General features: G+C 41.8%; 1 protein-coding gene across 3 annotated transcripts; it reads left to right on the forward strand.

The window, feature by feature from the left end:
* Nucleotides 1–3733: 3733 nt before the first annotated feature.
* LOC100304231 (Pre-mRNA-processing protein 40C) lies at nucleotides 3734–18729 on the forward strand. 3 transcript variants are annotated; one of them, XM_008645672.4, is made up of 16 exons: nucleotides 3790–4360; nucleotides 6077–6200; nucleotides 6344–6535; nucleotides 6646–7282; nucleotides 7360–7523; nucleotides 7636–7673; nucleotides 8433–8511; nucleotides 8635–9099; nucleotides 9949–10032; nucleotides 14367–14507; nucleotides 14641–14747; nucleotides 14850–14961; nucleotides 16507–16650; nucleotides 16734–16880; nucleotides 17575–17697; nucleotides 18206–18729. In XM_008645672.4, the coding sequence occupies exons 2-16, from the start codon at nucleotides 6177–6179 to the stop codon at nucleotides 18494–18496; spliced, it is 2748 nt and encodes a 915-aa protein (XP_008643894.1). In that variant the 5' UTR covers nucleotides 3790–4360; nucleotides 6077–6176; the 3' UTR covers nucleotides 18497–18729. The 3 variants fall into 3 exon arrangements, with proteins under 3 accessions (XP_023155793.1, XP_008643894.1, NP_001334055.1); NM_001347126.1 differs by having other exon boundaries at nucleotides 3854–4360; nucleotides 6077–6223; nucleotides 18206–18680; XM_023300025.2 differs by lacking the exons at nucleotides 16507–16650; nucleotides 16734–16880 and having other exon boundaries at nucleotides 3734–4360; nucleotides 6077–6223.
* Nucleotides 18730–19138: the final 409 nt, after the last annotated feature.

Genomic DNA, 19138 nt, shown 5'->3' on the forward strand with positions numbered 1-19138 from the left:
GTATGGACAATGAGAGAACGACAATTACTAACATAATTACGAAACCACTGCACGAAGTTTGGTCCACCTTTCAACCCATCACGTCGAAGATTTTCTAATTGGATGGCCGTAGGTTTACTAGTAGATTTCCAACATTCTTCATCAAACATGCTGGACATATTGGAAACATGGAGATTACACACTATAGAAATTATGAGATGAGAAAAGGAAGTAACTATGAGGAAAACTTACTCGAACGCCTCCTGTGTGCTGTCAATATTGCTATACATATATAGCATTAGCGTGTTCAAATCTGATCCTTCAATGTGACGTACACTCCCTTTTCCAACTGCTTTACCCGGATTCGCAAAAATTTGAAGGGTGCTTTGGGGCGATTCATTTTCGACATGAAGTCGCACTGAAGGAGCAAACACATTGTTGGCTCGAGCGAAATACCTGGTTGAGAATTGAGATATCTCCTTAAGGGCAAAAGCCTCTGCAATACACCCTTCGACTCTAGCCTTGTTCCGAACAGACGCCCTGAGCTTTTTCAACGCCCTTTCTATAGGATACATCCACCTGAATTGCACTGGTCCGCCTACCAAAGCTTCCCAAGGCAAATGCACAATTAGATGTTGCATCACATTGAAGAATCCTGGCGGGAAAACCTTTTCAAATTTACAAATAAGAATTGGAATTTCTTTCTCAAATTTCTGCATCAACCTCTTCGATACCGTCTTTGCGCATACTTCCCTATAGAAGTAACTCAGCTCTGCAAATATGCTCCAAAGCTCATCCTTGAAATAGCCTCGAAACATCACGGGCATCAGCCTCTCCATAATAATATGGTAGTCATGGCTTTTCAAACCGATCAATTTACCGGTCTTCAGATTGACTGCCCGTTTCAGATTTGCCGCATACCGATCTGGAAATTTCAGATTCTTCAACCACTTAAATATTTCTTTCCTTTTATCCGGCTTGAGGCAGTAATCAGCTCGCGGCCTACTTTCATGCCCTTTATCGCTTACTTTCAACTCGAGCATCGGCCTCTTACAAATTTCAGCCATGTCTTTTCTTGCCTTCATATTATCTTTCGTTTTATCAGTCACATCGAAACATGTGCTTATGATGCTTTCAGCAACGTTACGCTCTTGGTGCATCAAGTCTATGTTGTGTGGCATGATCAAGGCTTTTGCATACGGAAGCTCCCATATTGATGAAATATGGCTCCCATAAGGCGTTTGAAATATCGGTGCGGCTGCGGCGGGGGACGGCGGTGGAGAGAGCCGGTGCCCGAGGCTCTCGGGCCGAGGGCGGTGGTGGGGGCGAGGCTGCCGAGCAGTGGGGGCGCGTGTCGCCGGAGCTGCACGGGCGAGGCGGGCGCGCGGCGGGCGCGCGGCGGGCGCGCGGCGGGCGCGCAGCGGGCGCGATGGGGCAGAGGCGGGCGCGCAGCGGCGGCGCGGCAGGCGCGGGCGCGCGACGCTGCAGCGGCGAGGGAGGACGGGCGGGCGGGCGGCGTTGCAGCGGCGAGGGAGGACCCGACGGCGGCGCGGAGACGGAGAGCGGGCGGGCGGCGGCGCAAAGAAGAAGTGCGAGACGAGCGAGAGAGAGAAAGTGGGCTGAGGCCGATTAACGGACCACTATTTTCGTCGGCCTCACTGAGGCCGACGAAAATAGTGGTCAGTTAATGCCTTATTTTCGTCGGCCGGGAGAAGGCCGACGAAAATAATTGACTTATTTTCGTCGGCCCCGGGGCCCACGAAAATATATTTCCTATTTTCGTGGGTCGGCCGACGAAAATATGTACTGGCCCACGAAAATAAGCCAAATTTTCGTCGGTCTCGAGGGCCGACGAAAATAACTATGTAATTTCGTGGGCCGACCGACGAAAATAGCTAGGCCCACGAAAATTTATGCGTTTCCTGTAGTGTCCATAATCCGCCCCGACATTTGAGGGTGCCATGCGCGGGAAAGTCAGACGATTTCTTTGGATAGCGCACGATTTGACGGACTGCCTGGGCTCGAGTCTGTCGCCTTCTCAGATCGGCCCATTCTGCCAGTAGCTTTTGCCCGGCCAACGAAGGGATGGCCTTGCGGGGTAACTGGTCTGAGACCCCGCGCGAAGACCTTTCGCCTTCTAGTGGACCCGAGGAATATCTGTCCCCCACATAGGTGGTCCAGGAGGAGTCATACAATGAGGAGTACGAGTTGATCTAGGTGGCGTCTCCCAGTTAGCTTTATGGTGTCATAGATGGACATTTAGTTCGCTTTATATTTATTATTTATTTTTGTAAGACTTCGCTATGTAATAATGACATTTATGATATTTGTGACATTTATCTATACACTTTGTTATTATATGTGTTGTTCTTCTTTGGCCCACATATGAGACACACCGGATTTATCCCTTAAATCCGGGTATGACAACTCGTCATCATGCTTGACATTCGTCGCCACCTTAAGCCAAAGCTGTCGTCCTTCGGTCGTAGCTTCGACATTCGCCGTTAAAACCCTTAGATAATATGTTCGTCTTGAGGACCTTCGGCGGAGAAGAAGACCCCAACAACTTCATTGACCGTGTTGTACCAAGACATATTGGATGGAGTAAACAACAAAACCAGTTAGCCAAATAAAAATATTATGCGGAGAGCAGAGACAATCAATAAAAAATCTTGAGATCTTTTCTAATAAATAGTTTACATGGATATTGTTGTGAGCCGTTGCAATGCACGAGCAATCGACTAGTTAGCTTATATGAAAGAGTTTATAAGATGGACGATGGTGGCGAGAGTTTGCTTGGCCCAAGCATCAACGCCAGGAGTTGAATTCCCAATGCCAGACAGTGCCTGCGAGGCTTCCATCCAATCGAGCCACTAGTGCTTCGAGAACCTAAACGCAGTAGCGGTCATACTACGCCCGTGTTGTGTTTGGTTCAGCTTTCGAGCCGCTTCTGGCCGGCGAAAGCCCATGGTGGTTGCCAAAAGACCGGATTCTGGCCTAGCTTCTCAGGGAAGCGCTTCCTACGACCGCAATAGTAGCATGTCAAGTCCGAAGCCATCTGAAGGCCGCGTCCGTGAGAATCTGAGTGAGCGACGGTCCGTTTACTTATAAAACTTATGTATTGTCAGTTTAAATTAATTTATAAAATTTTTGTATTCGTAAGATGATAAAGCATTTTGTTGTCAAATACCTAGATCCTTATTAGTTAGTTTCTGGTCCTGTTTGGCACAACTTATTTTCAGCTTCTTCACAAATTTAAGCAGAAGTTCTGCCAAACAGCTAACTTCTGCAGCAGCTTATCAGTTCAGCTGCTTTTCAGAATACACTATTAGGCCCTGTTTGGTTCAGCTTTTTTCTGACCAGCTTTTCTGAAAATCTGGCTGTGTGAAGAATCTGGCTGTGTGGAGAATCTGAGTATCATTACGATTACGTGTGAAGGAAGATAAAGTTGTTCATAGGGCTCATGATCTAAAAAGTGACGGATTCCTACTATTACAATGACTCAACCGATTACGTGTTTATGTTGATTTTGGATGATTTTTGTCCCAACGAATTTTATAGAAGCTGGCTGAAAAGCTGAGAGTTTGGCAGTCCGCAGCAGCTTTTGGTGACCAGAAACTGCCAGAAGCCCAAACAAACAGGGCCTAAAAGCAGCCAACAAGCAGAAGCTGTTTTTCACCAGCTTATCAGATAAGCTGCTTTTTCAACAAGCAGCAGCAGGGCTTCTCTCCGCAACTAGCTTCTCCTTATGCCAGCTCGAAAAGCTTCTTCGAAAAAAGCTGCCCTACGGCCCACGGGGCAACTTGAGAAATCCAACTCGTATCCTTCTCTCTTCCACGGTTCCACTTCCACCCCGGACTACGCTGCCTTCTCTCCCGCGAGGGCGAAATACACGACACTTCGATTTCACAAAACCCTAGGCCCCAACCACCTCCCTAACATGGCGACGCTGGCGTCGGCCGTCTCCGACGTGGGCGTCGAAGAACCCTCTCCAGCAAAGGCAGCTGACCCGAAGGAACCAGCGGCCGCCGTGGAGGAACCAGCGGCCGCCGCGGCGGAATTGGCAGGGGCATCCATTCCATCTCCCGTCGCGGCCGCAGACGCTGGAGATGCCTCTTCCGGTCCCGCGCTTGCCACCACTCCTCCCGCTTCACCTGCCACGTCCGCAGCGCCTCCTCCCGTTTCTCCCGCCCCGCTAGTTTCTCCTGCCCCGCCCGCAGAGCCAGGGCCGCCGCGGTCGCAATTTGCAGGCTCCCTATCCTACATAGCGCCAGGGACACCGTCTCCGTCGGCAGCTTTTTCTTATAACGTACTGCCGAGAGCGCCACCAGCGCCCCAAGTTGGCGGCGCTGCAGCTTCACTACAGCCATGCTCTTCTCCGGTAGGCATTTTGACATATTCGCTGCTGCAGCTTATCTGCCTTGTGTTGCTGACTGTTTATGCTTACGTTTATGGTTTTCTTTTTCACTGATGCGTTTCTGTGTATGACCACATGTCTAGGGTTGTAATTTCATCTAGAATGAGATAATGTTAGCTATTGCGACTGAACTCTACTGATTAGCTTTTAGGATGAGCAGTGACATTTGGACCAGTACAATGGTCAATGACTTTTGTATGCAAACTGTGTATAGTCATAAATCTCTTTGGTGTGTTCTATAGAAACCTTTTTGTAATAATGGGAACTCCATGCTCGTAAATTCATTAGTGAATTTGCTAGCTGTACATAACACAGTATTTCAGTTTCTACATGGAGTTGATGACATGTTGATAGACTATTGCCAATGCCTGTTTAACTTGAAAATGAAAGATGGCTAACGCTAACCCATGATTTTGGTCATGGTATTGCCTATTTAACTATATGTTGCATAGCTCATGCTATTACTACAGCGTTGTGATTTTTTGTCATGCTTAATTATTTTATTTTGATCGAATATTATGGTCGATAGATAGCAAGATTCGTTTGTTATTTCCATTGTATGTGATTAGCTTGTGTATTCTGTGCATGAAGAATTTTGTGAATTTGTCAAATGCCTAGAAAGTAGAAACCTACCCAGCAGTGATAGCTTTGCATTATGTCACATCTATAAATGTTCCATAATCAAAATTGATTATCTGAAAGATGATAACGCAACTGACCTTCCACATCTCGCAGCCAATTTAACATTTTAGCATAGTATGCACAATTGTATATCTGAAGGTCCTTGTAAGTCGTAGTAAATCTGTAAATGGGGTCGAGACCCTGTTGCACACAGTGGGGCTGATGATGGTCGACGTCTGGATTCACGTAGTCATAGGGTCACCACATTGTTGCTGCATGGTCGTCACACAGAACTAGAGCAATACGGATATGCTTTTCTTACAAAGCAGACGGATAAGCTTACACAGACTGAGAGCTTTTTCAAATTTCAATCTTTGACGAGATTGAATGATCTTCAGATCAAGTTTGATGTTCTCTAGTGAGGGAGGAGACGCAAGAAGGGATGCTGCAGTCAAGGTTGAATGTGGATTGTGCAGCAGTGGTTTTAGGGGTGACGGAAAGGGAGTGCGATTGTCGAAGGACCCAAGAACAGATAACAATAATTTTGCCTTGCCTCCGTGTGTTATGCATGCCCTGTATATGGTTAGGGAAACTAGTGTTGTGCTGGTGGGCCAATGTATGGCTGTCTAGCTAATCTTTTCCTTTTTTTCTTTCTTTTTTCCTTTCTAAACATGCGATTGATTTACCTGTTGGTCTGGTTACATATGAACATAGATCGGTATAGCTCTTTGTCCCCCAGTCATCAACCTTGATTGCTTGGGGTCATGTACTATGTTAGGAAGTATTACCTCCATTCTCGAATATTTGTCACCTGTTAGTTCATTTTTGAACTAAAACGCGACAAATAAAAAAGAATGGACTCAATGGAGTGAGTATTATTCAAACGAGGTGTACCCTCTTCATATACTATTCTGTGTGGACGCATAATATTTATGGTAAAATAGGATGGAGATGGGAATTACAAACAAGTCAATATAGTCCACATTGCTCAATTTGAATTATTTACTTAATGTTGGCATTACCACTTATGTATGTCTCATGAGTTTTCTCCCTTTCCAGGCTCTTATGGTTGCTCCTATACCCGCGTCAGCTCTTCAGCCACCAGCCCCAGGGCAATATTTTGGGAACAGACCTTCTTTCTCATATAACGTAGTTTCGCATGCTAATGCTAGATTGCCTACTGGTCAGCAGTTTCAACCGGTCACTGTAATTTCTCATGGCTTTATTATCATTACCATTGTTCTATATACTAGTTTTCTAACCTAAGCCTGTGACCTGATCCTATCATCTGATGCACTAACACTTAATCCTATTTTTGCTTAACAGGGAGCAAATCTTGCTGGTCCAATTTCTAGATTTGTTCCACCAGGTTCCTTGCAGCCTCCCACCCCTGGGCACATAACTCGCCCTAGTACAGCGTTCCCAGGATCTATGGCACCAAATCCTCCTGGATCTATTCAGTTGCCGTTTTCAGTGCCAAGACCATCCAATATTCCTTTTGGTGCTATTGCACAACAGGTGTAGTTGCAATCCTCCCAATTTCCATCAAGCACTATGCATGTTCTTTTTTCTTTGTATGTTTGAATCTTTGGATTAAAGTGTTGCTAACTTAATGATTTTTATTACAGGGCAGCTCAGACATTAATAATTTGAAATCGGACTCCCCAAGGGCACCAGAGGTTACACCCCAAGCCATGCAGTTATCTACTGGCATGCCATCAAAATCTCCTTCAACAATCGCAAGTGCTTCTGGAAGTCCTTCAATCCCCATCCAGACACTAACAAATTCATCGGTGCCACCTCGCCCTGAGGTATTTGGAGCCACTAGACCATCTGTACCTGCACAACCTTCTGCAACTGTCTCTAATCCAACAGGTTTCCTTGGGAGGCCTATAGTTCCACCTGCTGCTCCTTTGCCCCAAACACCACCACCAATTGCAACCCAAGGTGGCACACCACAGAATTCTCAACGACCGTTTTACCCGTCCTATCCTTCAGGACCTGGTATTGTCCCACCTCAACCTTTATGGCCACACCCTCATCCTCCACAACCTACTGGATTTCAGCAGCCTCCCTTCCAGTACTATCCAGCTGGTCCTGTAGGCTCTCTTGGCAGGCCAATAACTGGGGCTTCTGCTGCAACTATGGCCTTTGCCAATGTGCAACCACCTGGCGTGTCAACTGGTGGGGATAGGAAAGTACAAGCATCAACAAATGCAGGATCTGAACAGTCCACTCATGCTGCAGCTGAGCCAGATTCTACAGGCAACATTTTTACTTGATTTGATATTTGGTCTTGTTTTTCCTCTTAACTATTCTATTGATAATGTTTAATGCTGCAGGACATGGAGGTCAAGTCACTGAGCAGCTGGAGGACAATAGAAATACTGGAGTTCAGGATTCAGATGCATGGTCTGCTCACAAAACTGAAACTGGTGTTGTATATTATTACAATGCTTTGACAGGAGAGTCGACTTACCAGAAACCAACCGGTTATAAGGGGGAGGTATTTGCACAGAGGAATAACTTTATCAAGTAATATGACTTCATTCTAGTTTGTAGACATGGCAATTTACTATCACGATTGAACAAATCTTTTTTTAATGCTTTTTCTGCAGCTTGAGAAGGTTGCAACAGAACCAGTTCCAGTTTCTTGGTATGTCTGGTCTCATGTTTATACTGAACTATGTTTGTCTAAATTTGCAAGTATTTTGTTGAAGTTAATTTGTCCCACTTTATTCTCTTTGGAGTTCTCGAAGGCGCAACCAATTTATTGTGAATGATACCATGATTTCTGAATTCTTATTGCCTTAGAAAGTTATGAAGACATTTGGTTACACGAACTGGAAGTCTCTAAAACAAGGATTCATTTTAGATAGCAGTTCGCCAGCTATGAATTATGATAGGAACCTGATCACTAATCAAAGCGAGGGCTGTCGGAGTCTCTGAATTCTTATGCACCTACACAAGAAATAGCTTTAGTTATGCTGCCCTGCCATTCTGCTTAGCCACATTATTTTTGTTGTGCTTTAAAATGGTGTGATGAAGACCTGACTTTTGCTGAGTTACATGAATCCCTGGTATTTTTTAATCTGAGCATGCTGCTAACATTTAGTATTGTATATTCCACTGCATTGCATGTTCAATTTATTCTGTTTAGTTAGACATAATGAAAACTCTTGACACAGAAAGATCCAATTTGCTTATCAAATCATAATGAAGATATTAAATGCTATTGTATGATAGAGCGTATAACAATTTGATTGCAAAATTACTAGCTAAAGTATGCACTAGCCACTAGATTCAGTATCCCCTTTTAATTGTTCTTTTTATCTGATGAATGCATCCTAGCTTGTCTTCTATATTTGTTCATGTTCACAAATTTAATGCGACATGGAATCTGAATCTCTTCTAGGGATAAATTGGCTGGTACTAACTGGAGCATAGTAACTACAAGTGATGGAAAGAAATATTATTATGATAACAAACAAAAGGTAAGGTCTAGACCATGGCTTAATAGCTTAGCAACATCCAACATATACACTAATGGGGTTGCATTGGTATTTTGGTATCTCATGAGTTTATGTATGTCTTATTGCTCGCTGAGTTGCTTACAGGTTAGCAGCTGGCAACTTCCGCCAGAGGTGTGTGAGATCCTCAAGAATGCGGAATCTGGTTCCTTAAAAGAAGGTTCAACTTCACTGCAGGATGCTGCAACTATAGAGAATAAGGGAGTAATAAGCATTGATGCAAGTACTCCTGCCATACAGACAGGTGGCCGTGATTCGTTGCCACTTCGGCAAACAGTTGCCCCTGCATCGCCATCTCCATTGGATTTAATAAAGAAGAAATTGCAGGATGCTGGTGCTTCCAGTGCGCCTTCAGCTCTGGCTACTTCATCTGCTACCTCTGAATTGAATGGATCCAAACCAGCTGATGCTGCACTTAAGGGGCAACTAGTGGCGAATAATGGTGAGAAATTAAAAGATAACAATGGTGATGTGAATATCTCAGATTCTTCTTCAGATTCAGATGATGAGGAACATGGACCAAGTAAAGAGGACTGCATTCGTCAGTTTAAGGTGGGTTTTGTGACATTTCTCCGGATTTTAGCGTAGATACTTGATGGGTTCATTTCTTATCAATGGGTTCTTTTGCTATGCTACCACATACCTTCTGTTTTTTTTTTGCTTTTCTAGAATAGAGGATCATTCAATGATTCAACATAGTTTTTTTTTCTCGAACACGCAGGAGAGCTGCGTATTTACAATGACCTAACACACCACACACACACACAAACAATAAGAGGTAAAACCGCCTCCTAGCCGGGGTTGAACACAAAAGCTAGGGCCGAAAGACGGGTCAAGCCTTTGGCCCCTGCAAAACACCACATATTAAACTCATCACTGGCTGAGGTAAGCAATCCAGCTATAGAAGGCTGAACACCATTGAAAACACAATCATTGTGGTGTCTCCAGATAGTCCAAGCCCCCAGGATTACCAAGGAGTTAAAGCCATCTCTGAGGTCCTTAGGAATAACCTCAGCCGATCTACTCCACCAAGCTTCAAAATTGATATCTTCCATCCCGGGGAAAGGGCGGACAGGCCGACACGTCAGAGAAGAAGATACCAAAATTGCCTCGCGAGGACACAGGAAACAAGCAAGTGATGAATAGAATCTCCTTTCTGGTCACATAAGGGGCAAGAACTAGGATGGGGAAGACCCCTCTTAGCGAGCCGATCAGATGATTTTTCATTTTGTTGGGTCTGTACCATAGAATATTGTTTCTTTTCTGAGATAGTGTTGGGTTTGTGTATTTCTAGCTGGAGAATTGAAATAGCTTTCGAAAACTGTAAAGTTACTTCTTTTTATCATAGTAGATAAATATTCTATGAATATTAGTATGACATGCATGTGTTAAATTTCACAGGTGATGCTAAAGGAACGAGGAGTTGCACCATTTTCGAAGTGGGAGAAGGAACTTCCAAAAATAGTTTTTGACCCACGCTTTAAGGTTTGCTAAAGTTTGCATTTAATCTTGCCTGTGGATCTTCTGGTGTCATCTGATTTGATTAGCGCTTAAGTTAGATGCATCTTCCCCTATGAAGAAACTTGAGTGGTGTAGTTTTTTACATAATGAAAACTTTGGTTCGGCTAATTGACTGTTGAAGTGTTAGTTTGGGGCTTAAGTGTTTATGCTCCTGTTTTGTAGTGAAATGGTGATTTTACTCAATTTTTTAACTTTGTGATTTTACCCTTGCATTTTTGAAATGTGGAGAATTTACCCCTATGCTATGAAATCCTCTTAACAATGTTAAGTTTTGAACGCAAGGACAAGTTTGCCCATGTGATTTTGCCCCTGTTTTATTTTGCTCTTGTGTTTGTACCCCTGTTATCATATCAACAATTTGTCAATTTTAATATGGAGTAGACAATTCAATTAGGAAAAAATCAGTCAAATTTTAGAAAAAAATTGATAGCTCATCTAGAAACCACACGAATAGGGTTGCAACAATACATTCAGCTGCACATGTACATATGAACATTACAAACTGAAACAAACAAAATTACAAAATTGAGATCCATTAATATTCCACTTCCATTGCCTCCATTAGCAGCAGGAACACTGTGTTCCCAGTTGGCAAGGCACAACTTTTCTCAGGCACGCTCAATTGTATCATCTTGCAGCACGCACACACAAATCAAATCCAATAGAATCAAACCAAAATGGGACAAAGCGTGGAGCATAGTGCATGGAATAATTCTACCGAGCGGAGCACCAGGGACCTGACCACGCCGCACTGCATTCGGCGCTGGGGCCTCCCGTGTGCCACTGTGTGTCCGCACGGGGGCCACCATGTGTTGCAGCGAGCCCTCCAGGGGACCCGAGGGCTGCCCCGCGTGTGCCCTCCCGAGGGTTGATGCGCGTTGCCGCAAGCCTGCTCAGGGTCCCCCGCGCGGAGATGTTCACTGCTGCCTCCTCGTGTGATGCTAGTTGCTCGTCGATGCTAAGTCCTAATCCTAGCCCTTTAGGTGTTTCAGAAGAGAACGAGTGAGGAAGTCTCAAAGAAAGGATAATGTGAGGGCAATCTTGTATTTTCACGTGGGTATCTTTTTGTTTTTCTATTTTTTGGCCATTTAATCAACCTAGATTTAATGGTGTCAGAAAACAGGGGTAAATGAATGTTTCATTTCAAAATCACGAGGGCAAAATCACGAAGTTTAAAAATAGGGACAAAATAACCATTGCAATCTAGAATAGGGGCAGAAACACCAAATTCCTTATTAGTTTATGGAATTCAACTCCTTTTGAAGTAGTGTTGAAATTGTTCACAAAAGCAATATGTAATTCTTTACAGGATCCGTTTAGATAGTTGGAATGCAGGGTCACTTACATCTAAGTTTAAGAGAGTTAGATGAGACAATGATTAGGAGGCTTGTAAATATCTTACACGTCCAAAATACTAAATGGAAGAGTCAGAAGGACAATACCAACTTCAAGCTTTGGTACACAGGGAGAATTGCAAATACAAATGGAGTAGGAGATATGATTATTTTTGTTAGAACTTCTCATGAGTGATTTGTTCCTGAACATAATTAGCGCATATGCCCCCCCTAAGTAGTCCATGATGAGAGTGCTAAGAGACTTTTGGGAAGACTTAGATGGCATGGTTAGAGCTAATGAGCTATACATGTTAGTTAGAATCTTTTCATAGGAAATCTCAATGGGCATGTAGGTACAAGTGCATGTTTCGAGACGATTCAGGGAGGTTTTGGGTATGGTAGTAGGAACCAGGAGGGAGAGAAAGTATTGGATTTTGCCGTAACTTTTGATGTGTTGATGGTTCTGATGGTACCCCAATTGAGGCATGGTGATGCCTCGAGGACATAGCTATAGTATGGTTAACCAAGTTGTTCAACCATATCTTCTAGTCAAACAAGATGTCTGATGAGTGGAGAAATATATCGGTACCGATCTACAAGAATAAATGAGATCCAAACTTGTACTAATTACATGTAAAATAAGTTGATGAGCTATACTATAAAGCTATGCAAGAGATTATTGAACACCACCTGAGAGGAATAATGAGGATCTCTATGAACCAATTTGGTTTCATGCCCAGAAGGTCAACCATGGAAGCCATTTTCTTAATAAGACAAGTGATGGAGCAGTATAGGGAGCAGAAGGACCTACATGTGGTTTTCATTGACTTGGAGAAGGCTTATGATAAAATACCAAGGAATATTATGTGGTGGGCTTTGGACAAACATAATTTTTCAACTAAGTATGTTGAACTCATTAAGGACATTTACAACAATGTTGTGACTAGTGTTCAAACAAGTCTCTTGCGCTTTCGAGAAAAAAAATGTTCAAACAAGTGATGAAGCCATGGATGACTTTTCGATTATATTATATTAAGGGTTAGCTTTGAACCCTTACCTTTTTGCCTTGGTGATGGATGAGGTCACAAGGGACATACAAGGGGATATCCCTTGGCATATGTTTCTTGCACAGAGTGTAGTGCTAATTGATGAAAACTATTAGAGTTGTGGCTAGAGACTCTAGAGTCTAAAGGTTCTAGACTCAATAGAACTAAAATCGAATATATGAGATGTAAGAGATTGCAATTGGGTAAATACCCACAGGGTATTACTATCCCATACCCATACCCACAACGAAAAAATAGCCCCCATCGAGTCACCCATATCCACTGGTAGATATGGATTTACCCCCATACATACCCATGTGGGTATGGGTCACTTGTCGTGTCACTCGTACCCACAAATATTAAACATCTACATTATACAAATGTCTAGTATATCCATCTAAATACCATTACAAAATTTCTAGCATCATTCAATGATCTATTCAAGAACACCATAGATAATTGGATAAAGTAGCAACACTAGGATAGTACCACATAACACATTACATGTTCCATTACATGGTCATAAAATAGTTGTTAGGCCTTCTATGACATTATCGCCCAAAAGGTTGTTAAATAGTAAAAAAGAGATGGATGACTGAAGCCTAAGTTCATGCTTTTGAACTAAGTTTATACCAGGTATTTTATACCCACGGGTTAACGGGTATGGGTGAAGGCGGAACGTTCTATTACCCGTTTACCCATTGGGTGAAGGTTTTTGCCTAATAAGAGACCCATGGGTAGTACATTTAGCCCATATACATACCCTAATAGAGTAAATACCCATCGGGTATCGGGTCAAGGGTACCCATTGCCATCTCTATTATGTAACTTTGGCACTACTACATAAGGAGATGTTAGTTTGGAGGGTCATGTAGTGCCTAGGAAAGATACCTTTCAATATTTAGGATCAATGGTACTGAGAGATGGGGGTGTTGATGAAGATGTTAGCCATATAATCAAATAGGATGGATGAAGTGGCGTCAAGCGTCAGGCGTTCTATGTGACAAGAGGGTACCACAAAAGTTAAAGGACAAGTTTTGTAGGATGGTGATTAGACCGTCTATGTTGTGTATGGTGCAGAAAGTTGGCCTAAAAAAGACGACATGTTCAACATATAAGTGTTGTGGAAATACACATGTTGTGTTGGATTTGTGGCCACGCACGAAGGGATCAAGTCCAGAACGATGATATACGTGATAGCTAGGGGTAGCACCAATTGAATAAAAGCTTGTCTAACACCAGTTGAGATGGTTTAACATGTTCAACGGAGACCAGAGGCACCAGTGCGTAGGGGGATCCTAAAGTGCAACAGCAATGGGTGCGGTAGTAATGACTAATGAGAAGAGAGGCATGGGAAGGCTGAAATTGACACTGGAAGAGACAGTAAAAGGGGGCTTGAAAGGATGGATATACATATACTCAAAGGTTTAGCCTTAAATATGAGTGCATCGAAAACAGCTTTCCATGTGGCTGAACATTGGTTTTTGGTTTTTGTCGAGTTTCAACTATAGTCTACCGCAACTTGCTTGGGACTAAAAGACTTTGTCGTTGTTGTAGCAATATGTAGTTCTTTGGTTAAAACTTTCAACATTGTAATGAATTCTGCATAACTGAATGCTTCTTTTGGAAAGCACAAGTTTGCTCCTATGCGTTGACCTTCTTTTCATTGAGGTTAGAACTTCTCCAAATTGTCTTCTTTTTGTGATAAACTGAGGCTCAACTTCAGTACATAAGGCATATAACAAGAATAATTGAGCAATTAATAAATAAACTATAGTGAAGAACTAGTGATTTTAAGTATCCTTTTGTTCATTCAAAGCATAGTATGATTTCATTCTTACAAAGCAGTAATTTTCTCTACAAGAAACAAATGTGACTACTGATTAAGTCCAAAAGATATTTTCTTTCCTTATTATAGGCTATTCCTAGTCACTCAACAAGGCGGGCTATATTTGACCACTATGTTCGCACACGTGCTGAAGAGGAGCGGAAAGAGAAAAGAGCTGCCCTGAAGGCTGCAGTAGAGGCGTATAAAGAATTACTTGAAGAAGCATCCGAGGTCTGTTATTGATACTTTGCTTTTTTTCCCCATGTAAATTTAATTGACCATGTAACGATGGTCGAATGGCTTGCCTATAAATGCAATCAAATTATTGGATTCATGTGTCATACCATCTTAATTTATATTGCAGGACATCAACCAGAAAACAGACTACCAAGAATTCAAAAGAAAATGGGGTGCTGATACAAGGTTTGAAGCCTTGGATCGAAAGGAAAGGGAGATTCTTTTTAGTGAGAAGTATGACCAACCATTTTCTTGAACAAATGATTTTAAATTTCTTTTTTGAAGTCAAATTGATGAACCATGTGTAAACATAAAGCGCTGTTAACTCTTGAGCAGAGTCAAGGCTGTTCAAGAAAAAGTCCAATCAATGCGCAAAGCTGTCATAGCTAATTTCAAATCAATGCTTCGAGAAAGTAAAGATATAACTTCAACTAGCCGATGGGCAAAAGTAAGTACTCCCTCCGTCCCAAAATAGTATTCTTTTTAGCTCTTGATTTTTATGTCTATATTCAACTGGATAATGATGAATGTAGACATATATATAACACATACACCATGTATTGTATGAATCCACTAAAAGGCCTAAGCGATTTTTATTTTGGGTTGGAGGGAGTATTTTTTTTCTCATTTCGCTGAACATAACAGTCATAACTACTGGTCTACTGCAATAACAAAGCCTTTAGTACCAAGGAAGTTGGGGTTGGGTTAGAGCCTAGAGATGGAACTCAACAAGAGCCATGTTACAAAATAACTGTAGTATTAAATTAATCACAGACTTCACAGTAATTTGATACTATTTATTGATAATATAGAAATAAATAAATCGGAGTCTAGTGGATGGTTCTGGCATGTGGAATTGTGGATTGTTAATTTTGACATACATACTACTATCCAAACTCCAAAGGTAATTCTTTATATACATTCCACTCCTTGGCCCTTGCTCTCAGGATTGCATCCTAAATTTTGATTCATGTAATTTCAATGCAACGACCAATCTCTGACCCATCACATATCGACACTAGCAGATTATAATCTTATAGCTGTGTGATTCCATTGATGCACATACCAGCTTTCGGTTCTGTTACCTTCTATTCATGTTAGCACTTAGCATTGACACAATCTTTTGAGATCCAAGTTAAGTCCTTAGCATTGACATTTGTGTGCATAACTTGACATTTGTGTCCAGTCTTTTGAGATCCAAGTTAAGTCCTTAGCATTGACACAATCTTTTGAGATCCAAGTTAAGTCCTTAGCACTTAGCATTGACATTTGTGTGCATAACTTGACGATTAATTGAATTCTTCTTAGGGGGTGTTTGAATGCACTAGAGCTAATAGTTAGTGGCTAAAATTAGTTGAGACATCCAAACACCCTAGCTAATAGTTCAGCTATTAGCTATTTTTAGTAAATTAGTTAATAGTTAGGTAGCTATTTGTTAGCTAGCTAATTCCACTAACAATTTTTAGCCAACTAACTATTAGTTCTAATACATTCAAACACCCCTTTAGACTCACGTACCAAGTCAATAACTGCTTCTAACGTAGGGAGGTGTTCTGTCTAGTAACTAATGTACACTGATCTACCGGTGACTGTTAGTGTATCTGTTCTAAAGGTTTTGCTACCAATGTATACCATCTGAATAACTTCACTAAAGTATGATTCACCTGTTTTGGTATGATAGTTTTGTCTGAGTTACGTGTGCTCTGATCTTGTCATCCTAATGTTGATGAACTGTCCACTTTATATCAATAAGTTTACAGTTCTGGATCAATCGTGGCCCTAAAACAGCCCCTCCCATTTAGCATGTCATAAAATAAATCTTTAACTTATATTGTTATTTGCAAGATCGAGTTAAATTCCTTTTTTTAAAGGGAAGCACTTTGGGGAGGCAATCACTAGCAGTAATAATAATGTACTGATATTGTTGGATGTAAGTTTTGAGCTGTTTTTCTGTCATGAATCAATTTTCATGTCCATACTCTAAATCATGTAGGTTAAAGAAAATTTCCGTAGTGATCCAAGGTACAAAGCCATGAAGCATGAAGAAAGGGAGACTATATTTAATGAATACATAGTGGAACTAAAATCTGCTGAACAGGAAGCAGAGCAAGCTGCCAAGGCCAAAGTGGATGAGCAAGTAGGTCAACTTAACTGATAAACTTGGGTCCTCTATTTACTATGTATAGATATAGATTTATATGTACTGTGGTATATATCCAGGCCAAGTTAAAGGAGAGGGAACGTGAAACACGTAAAAGGAAAGAAAGAGAGGAGCAGGAGATGGAAAGAGTAAAAATGAAGATACGTAGAAAAGAGGCTGTGTCATCATACCAAGCTTTACTTGTTGAAATGATTAAGGATCCCAAGGTGATTTGAGTTGCATGTTAAATTCTTGGACTGAGCATGCTTCAAATTCTCAGTACCTATTAATGAAACACTTATTGGTTGTCTTTCATTGTTCGACAAAAGATCGTGATTCCATTTATAGTGCACTCCATTGGTGATATTTCTTTGGTATCCGAACTGGCTTCGTAGGCCAGTTGCTACTAGATGAACGAATGTCATTTCATAATATAGGAGATATTTGCCTAGTGCCGTGTCCAATCGAAAGCAAATTTGCATAAAACCGTTCCTTTTCCTGAGACATGAATCCATGGTTCTGCTTGAAAGAAACCAAAATATGAACATATGTTAGCTGGTTTCTGGTGTTGTGTTTGTTTTTAGAAATCTGAATGCTGATCTCTCCCAAAAGTATGACGTGTTACTGGCGAGAAGTATCTACTGTGCTGCTGTAGCTAGAATGGGTCGTCACTTCTCTTGTCTTGTTTGCTTGCATTAATTTTTGAACTTAGTTTATTATTTTTTTCTGGCTTTTAAATGACATTGTTTTGCTGTACCTGTTTATATTTAACTTCATATTGGCAAGTTGATAGCTGTGCATTGTACAATTTAACAACAACAACAACAAAGCCTTTTAGTCCTAAGCAATTTGGGTGAGGCTAGAATTAAAACCCAACAGAAACCACAAGGAGAATTTAAGAATTTACATTTTTTCCTGTAGGCATCGTGGACTGAATCCAAACCAAAACTTGAAAAAGATCCACAAGGTCGTGCTCGAAATCCTGACTTAGGCCAAGGTGATGCAGAAAAGTTGTTTCGTGACCATGTCAAGGACCTATATGAGGTAAACTCAAATGTTACAAATCCTGTAGGCTATTTAACTAAGAATTTGAATTTTCTCTCTTATTGTGGCTGGTTTTTCACTGAGATTTTGCATTGTGGTTTTTGTTCTGTTCCAACCAATTCCTTTAGGCACTAAATTGTTTTTTATTATGCACCTATGGCGGTTATAAAACCCTCAATTGTGGTCTTGTGGGCACAGTCACTGCCTGGGCAATAGGCACACAACCTGTGTCCACACACCAGCAAAAACAAGCTGCTACTTTTGCCAATAAATCAGCAAAAGGCAAATATTCAGCAAATTAGCAAATTTACAGTGGATCAATAGGCAGTACGCATGAATTGCACTGCATGTTTTTGTTTGACATTGTAGCCTTGCATGTTTGAGTAGTCCTGTACTTATAAATAACTCATTAAGTAACTGCTGTAGGATCTTCATTGTAATGCGTTTCACAATTCTTCCTATATGCTTACCATTTTGACCCCCAATGTTTTGCTTTAACTTCCTCCAGCGGTGTGTACGTGATTTCCGGGCACTTCTATCTGAGGTTATCACTCCAGAGGTAGCAGCACGGACAACAGCTGAGGGGAAGACGGCAATCAACTCCTGGAGTGAGGCAAAAGGTCATCTAAGATCTGATCTAAGGTACAATAAGCTACCGAGTAAAGACAAAGAGTCTATTTGGCGGCGCTATGCTGATGACTTGACGAGGAAACTCAGACAATCAGACACGAAGGAGAAGGACAAATCGGATACAGATGGGAAACAACCTAGGTCCTCTGATCCACCTAGGCGGAGGTAGCTTGTAGTAACAGTCACTTGTACTTCCTAGGTGCTGCTCCTATATTTCTTACTGTTGATAGTTAAGGGTCTGCTCGCACTCGTCTGCAACATTTGAATAGTCACTGGCTCACTGCCACTTTTGATACTGAGAGTTTCTGTGTTGTAGGGTGTTTTCCTTGCAAATGTTTTTCCCGTTCTGGATCAGATGATATATTTTTGCAGTATGAGTCTGACATTGCAGTACCGTGCCAAGTTGCGTCTCCCATGCTCTCAGGTCTCAGCCTTCCATCTTTCAAACTTCAAGCCCATTTATAGGATCTGTTTCACCGTTAGAATTCTGGCGACTTCGGCTCCAGACCTCCAGCTCCCAGACAGAGGATAGAGAAATATTCTTTATATTTAAAGGGTGCTTGACAAACACTGTTAAAGCGTACAGGAAAATTATCATTTAGGGCATGTTCGGTTACACCAATCTAAAAGGGGATTGGTGATTAAACCTCACCAATCCCCTTCTGTATTGGTGTAACCGAACAAGTCCTTAGGATGGAGTGATTTATAGGGCATGTAAAATACAACCGGGAGCGGATCCGGGATTCGACCATGCTCCACTCCAGATCAGCTTATTGAATCTAATATATCCTTCTAATGTATTTTGGTTCAA

This window comes from Zea mays, chromosome 5 (genome assembly GCF_902167145.1).
Source record: "Zea mays cultivar B73 chromosome 5, Zm-B73-REFERENCE-NAM-5.0, whole genome shotgun sequence".
Lineage (NCBI taxonomy): Eukaryota > Viridiplantae > Streptophyta > Magnoliopsida > Poales > Poaceae > Zea > Zea mays.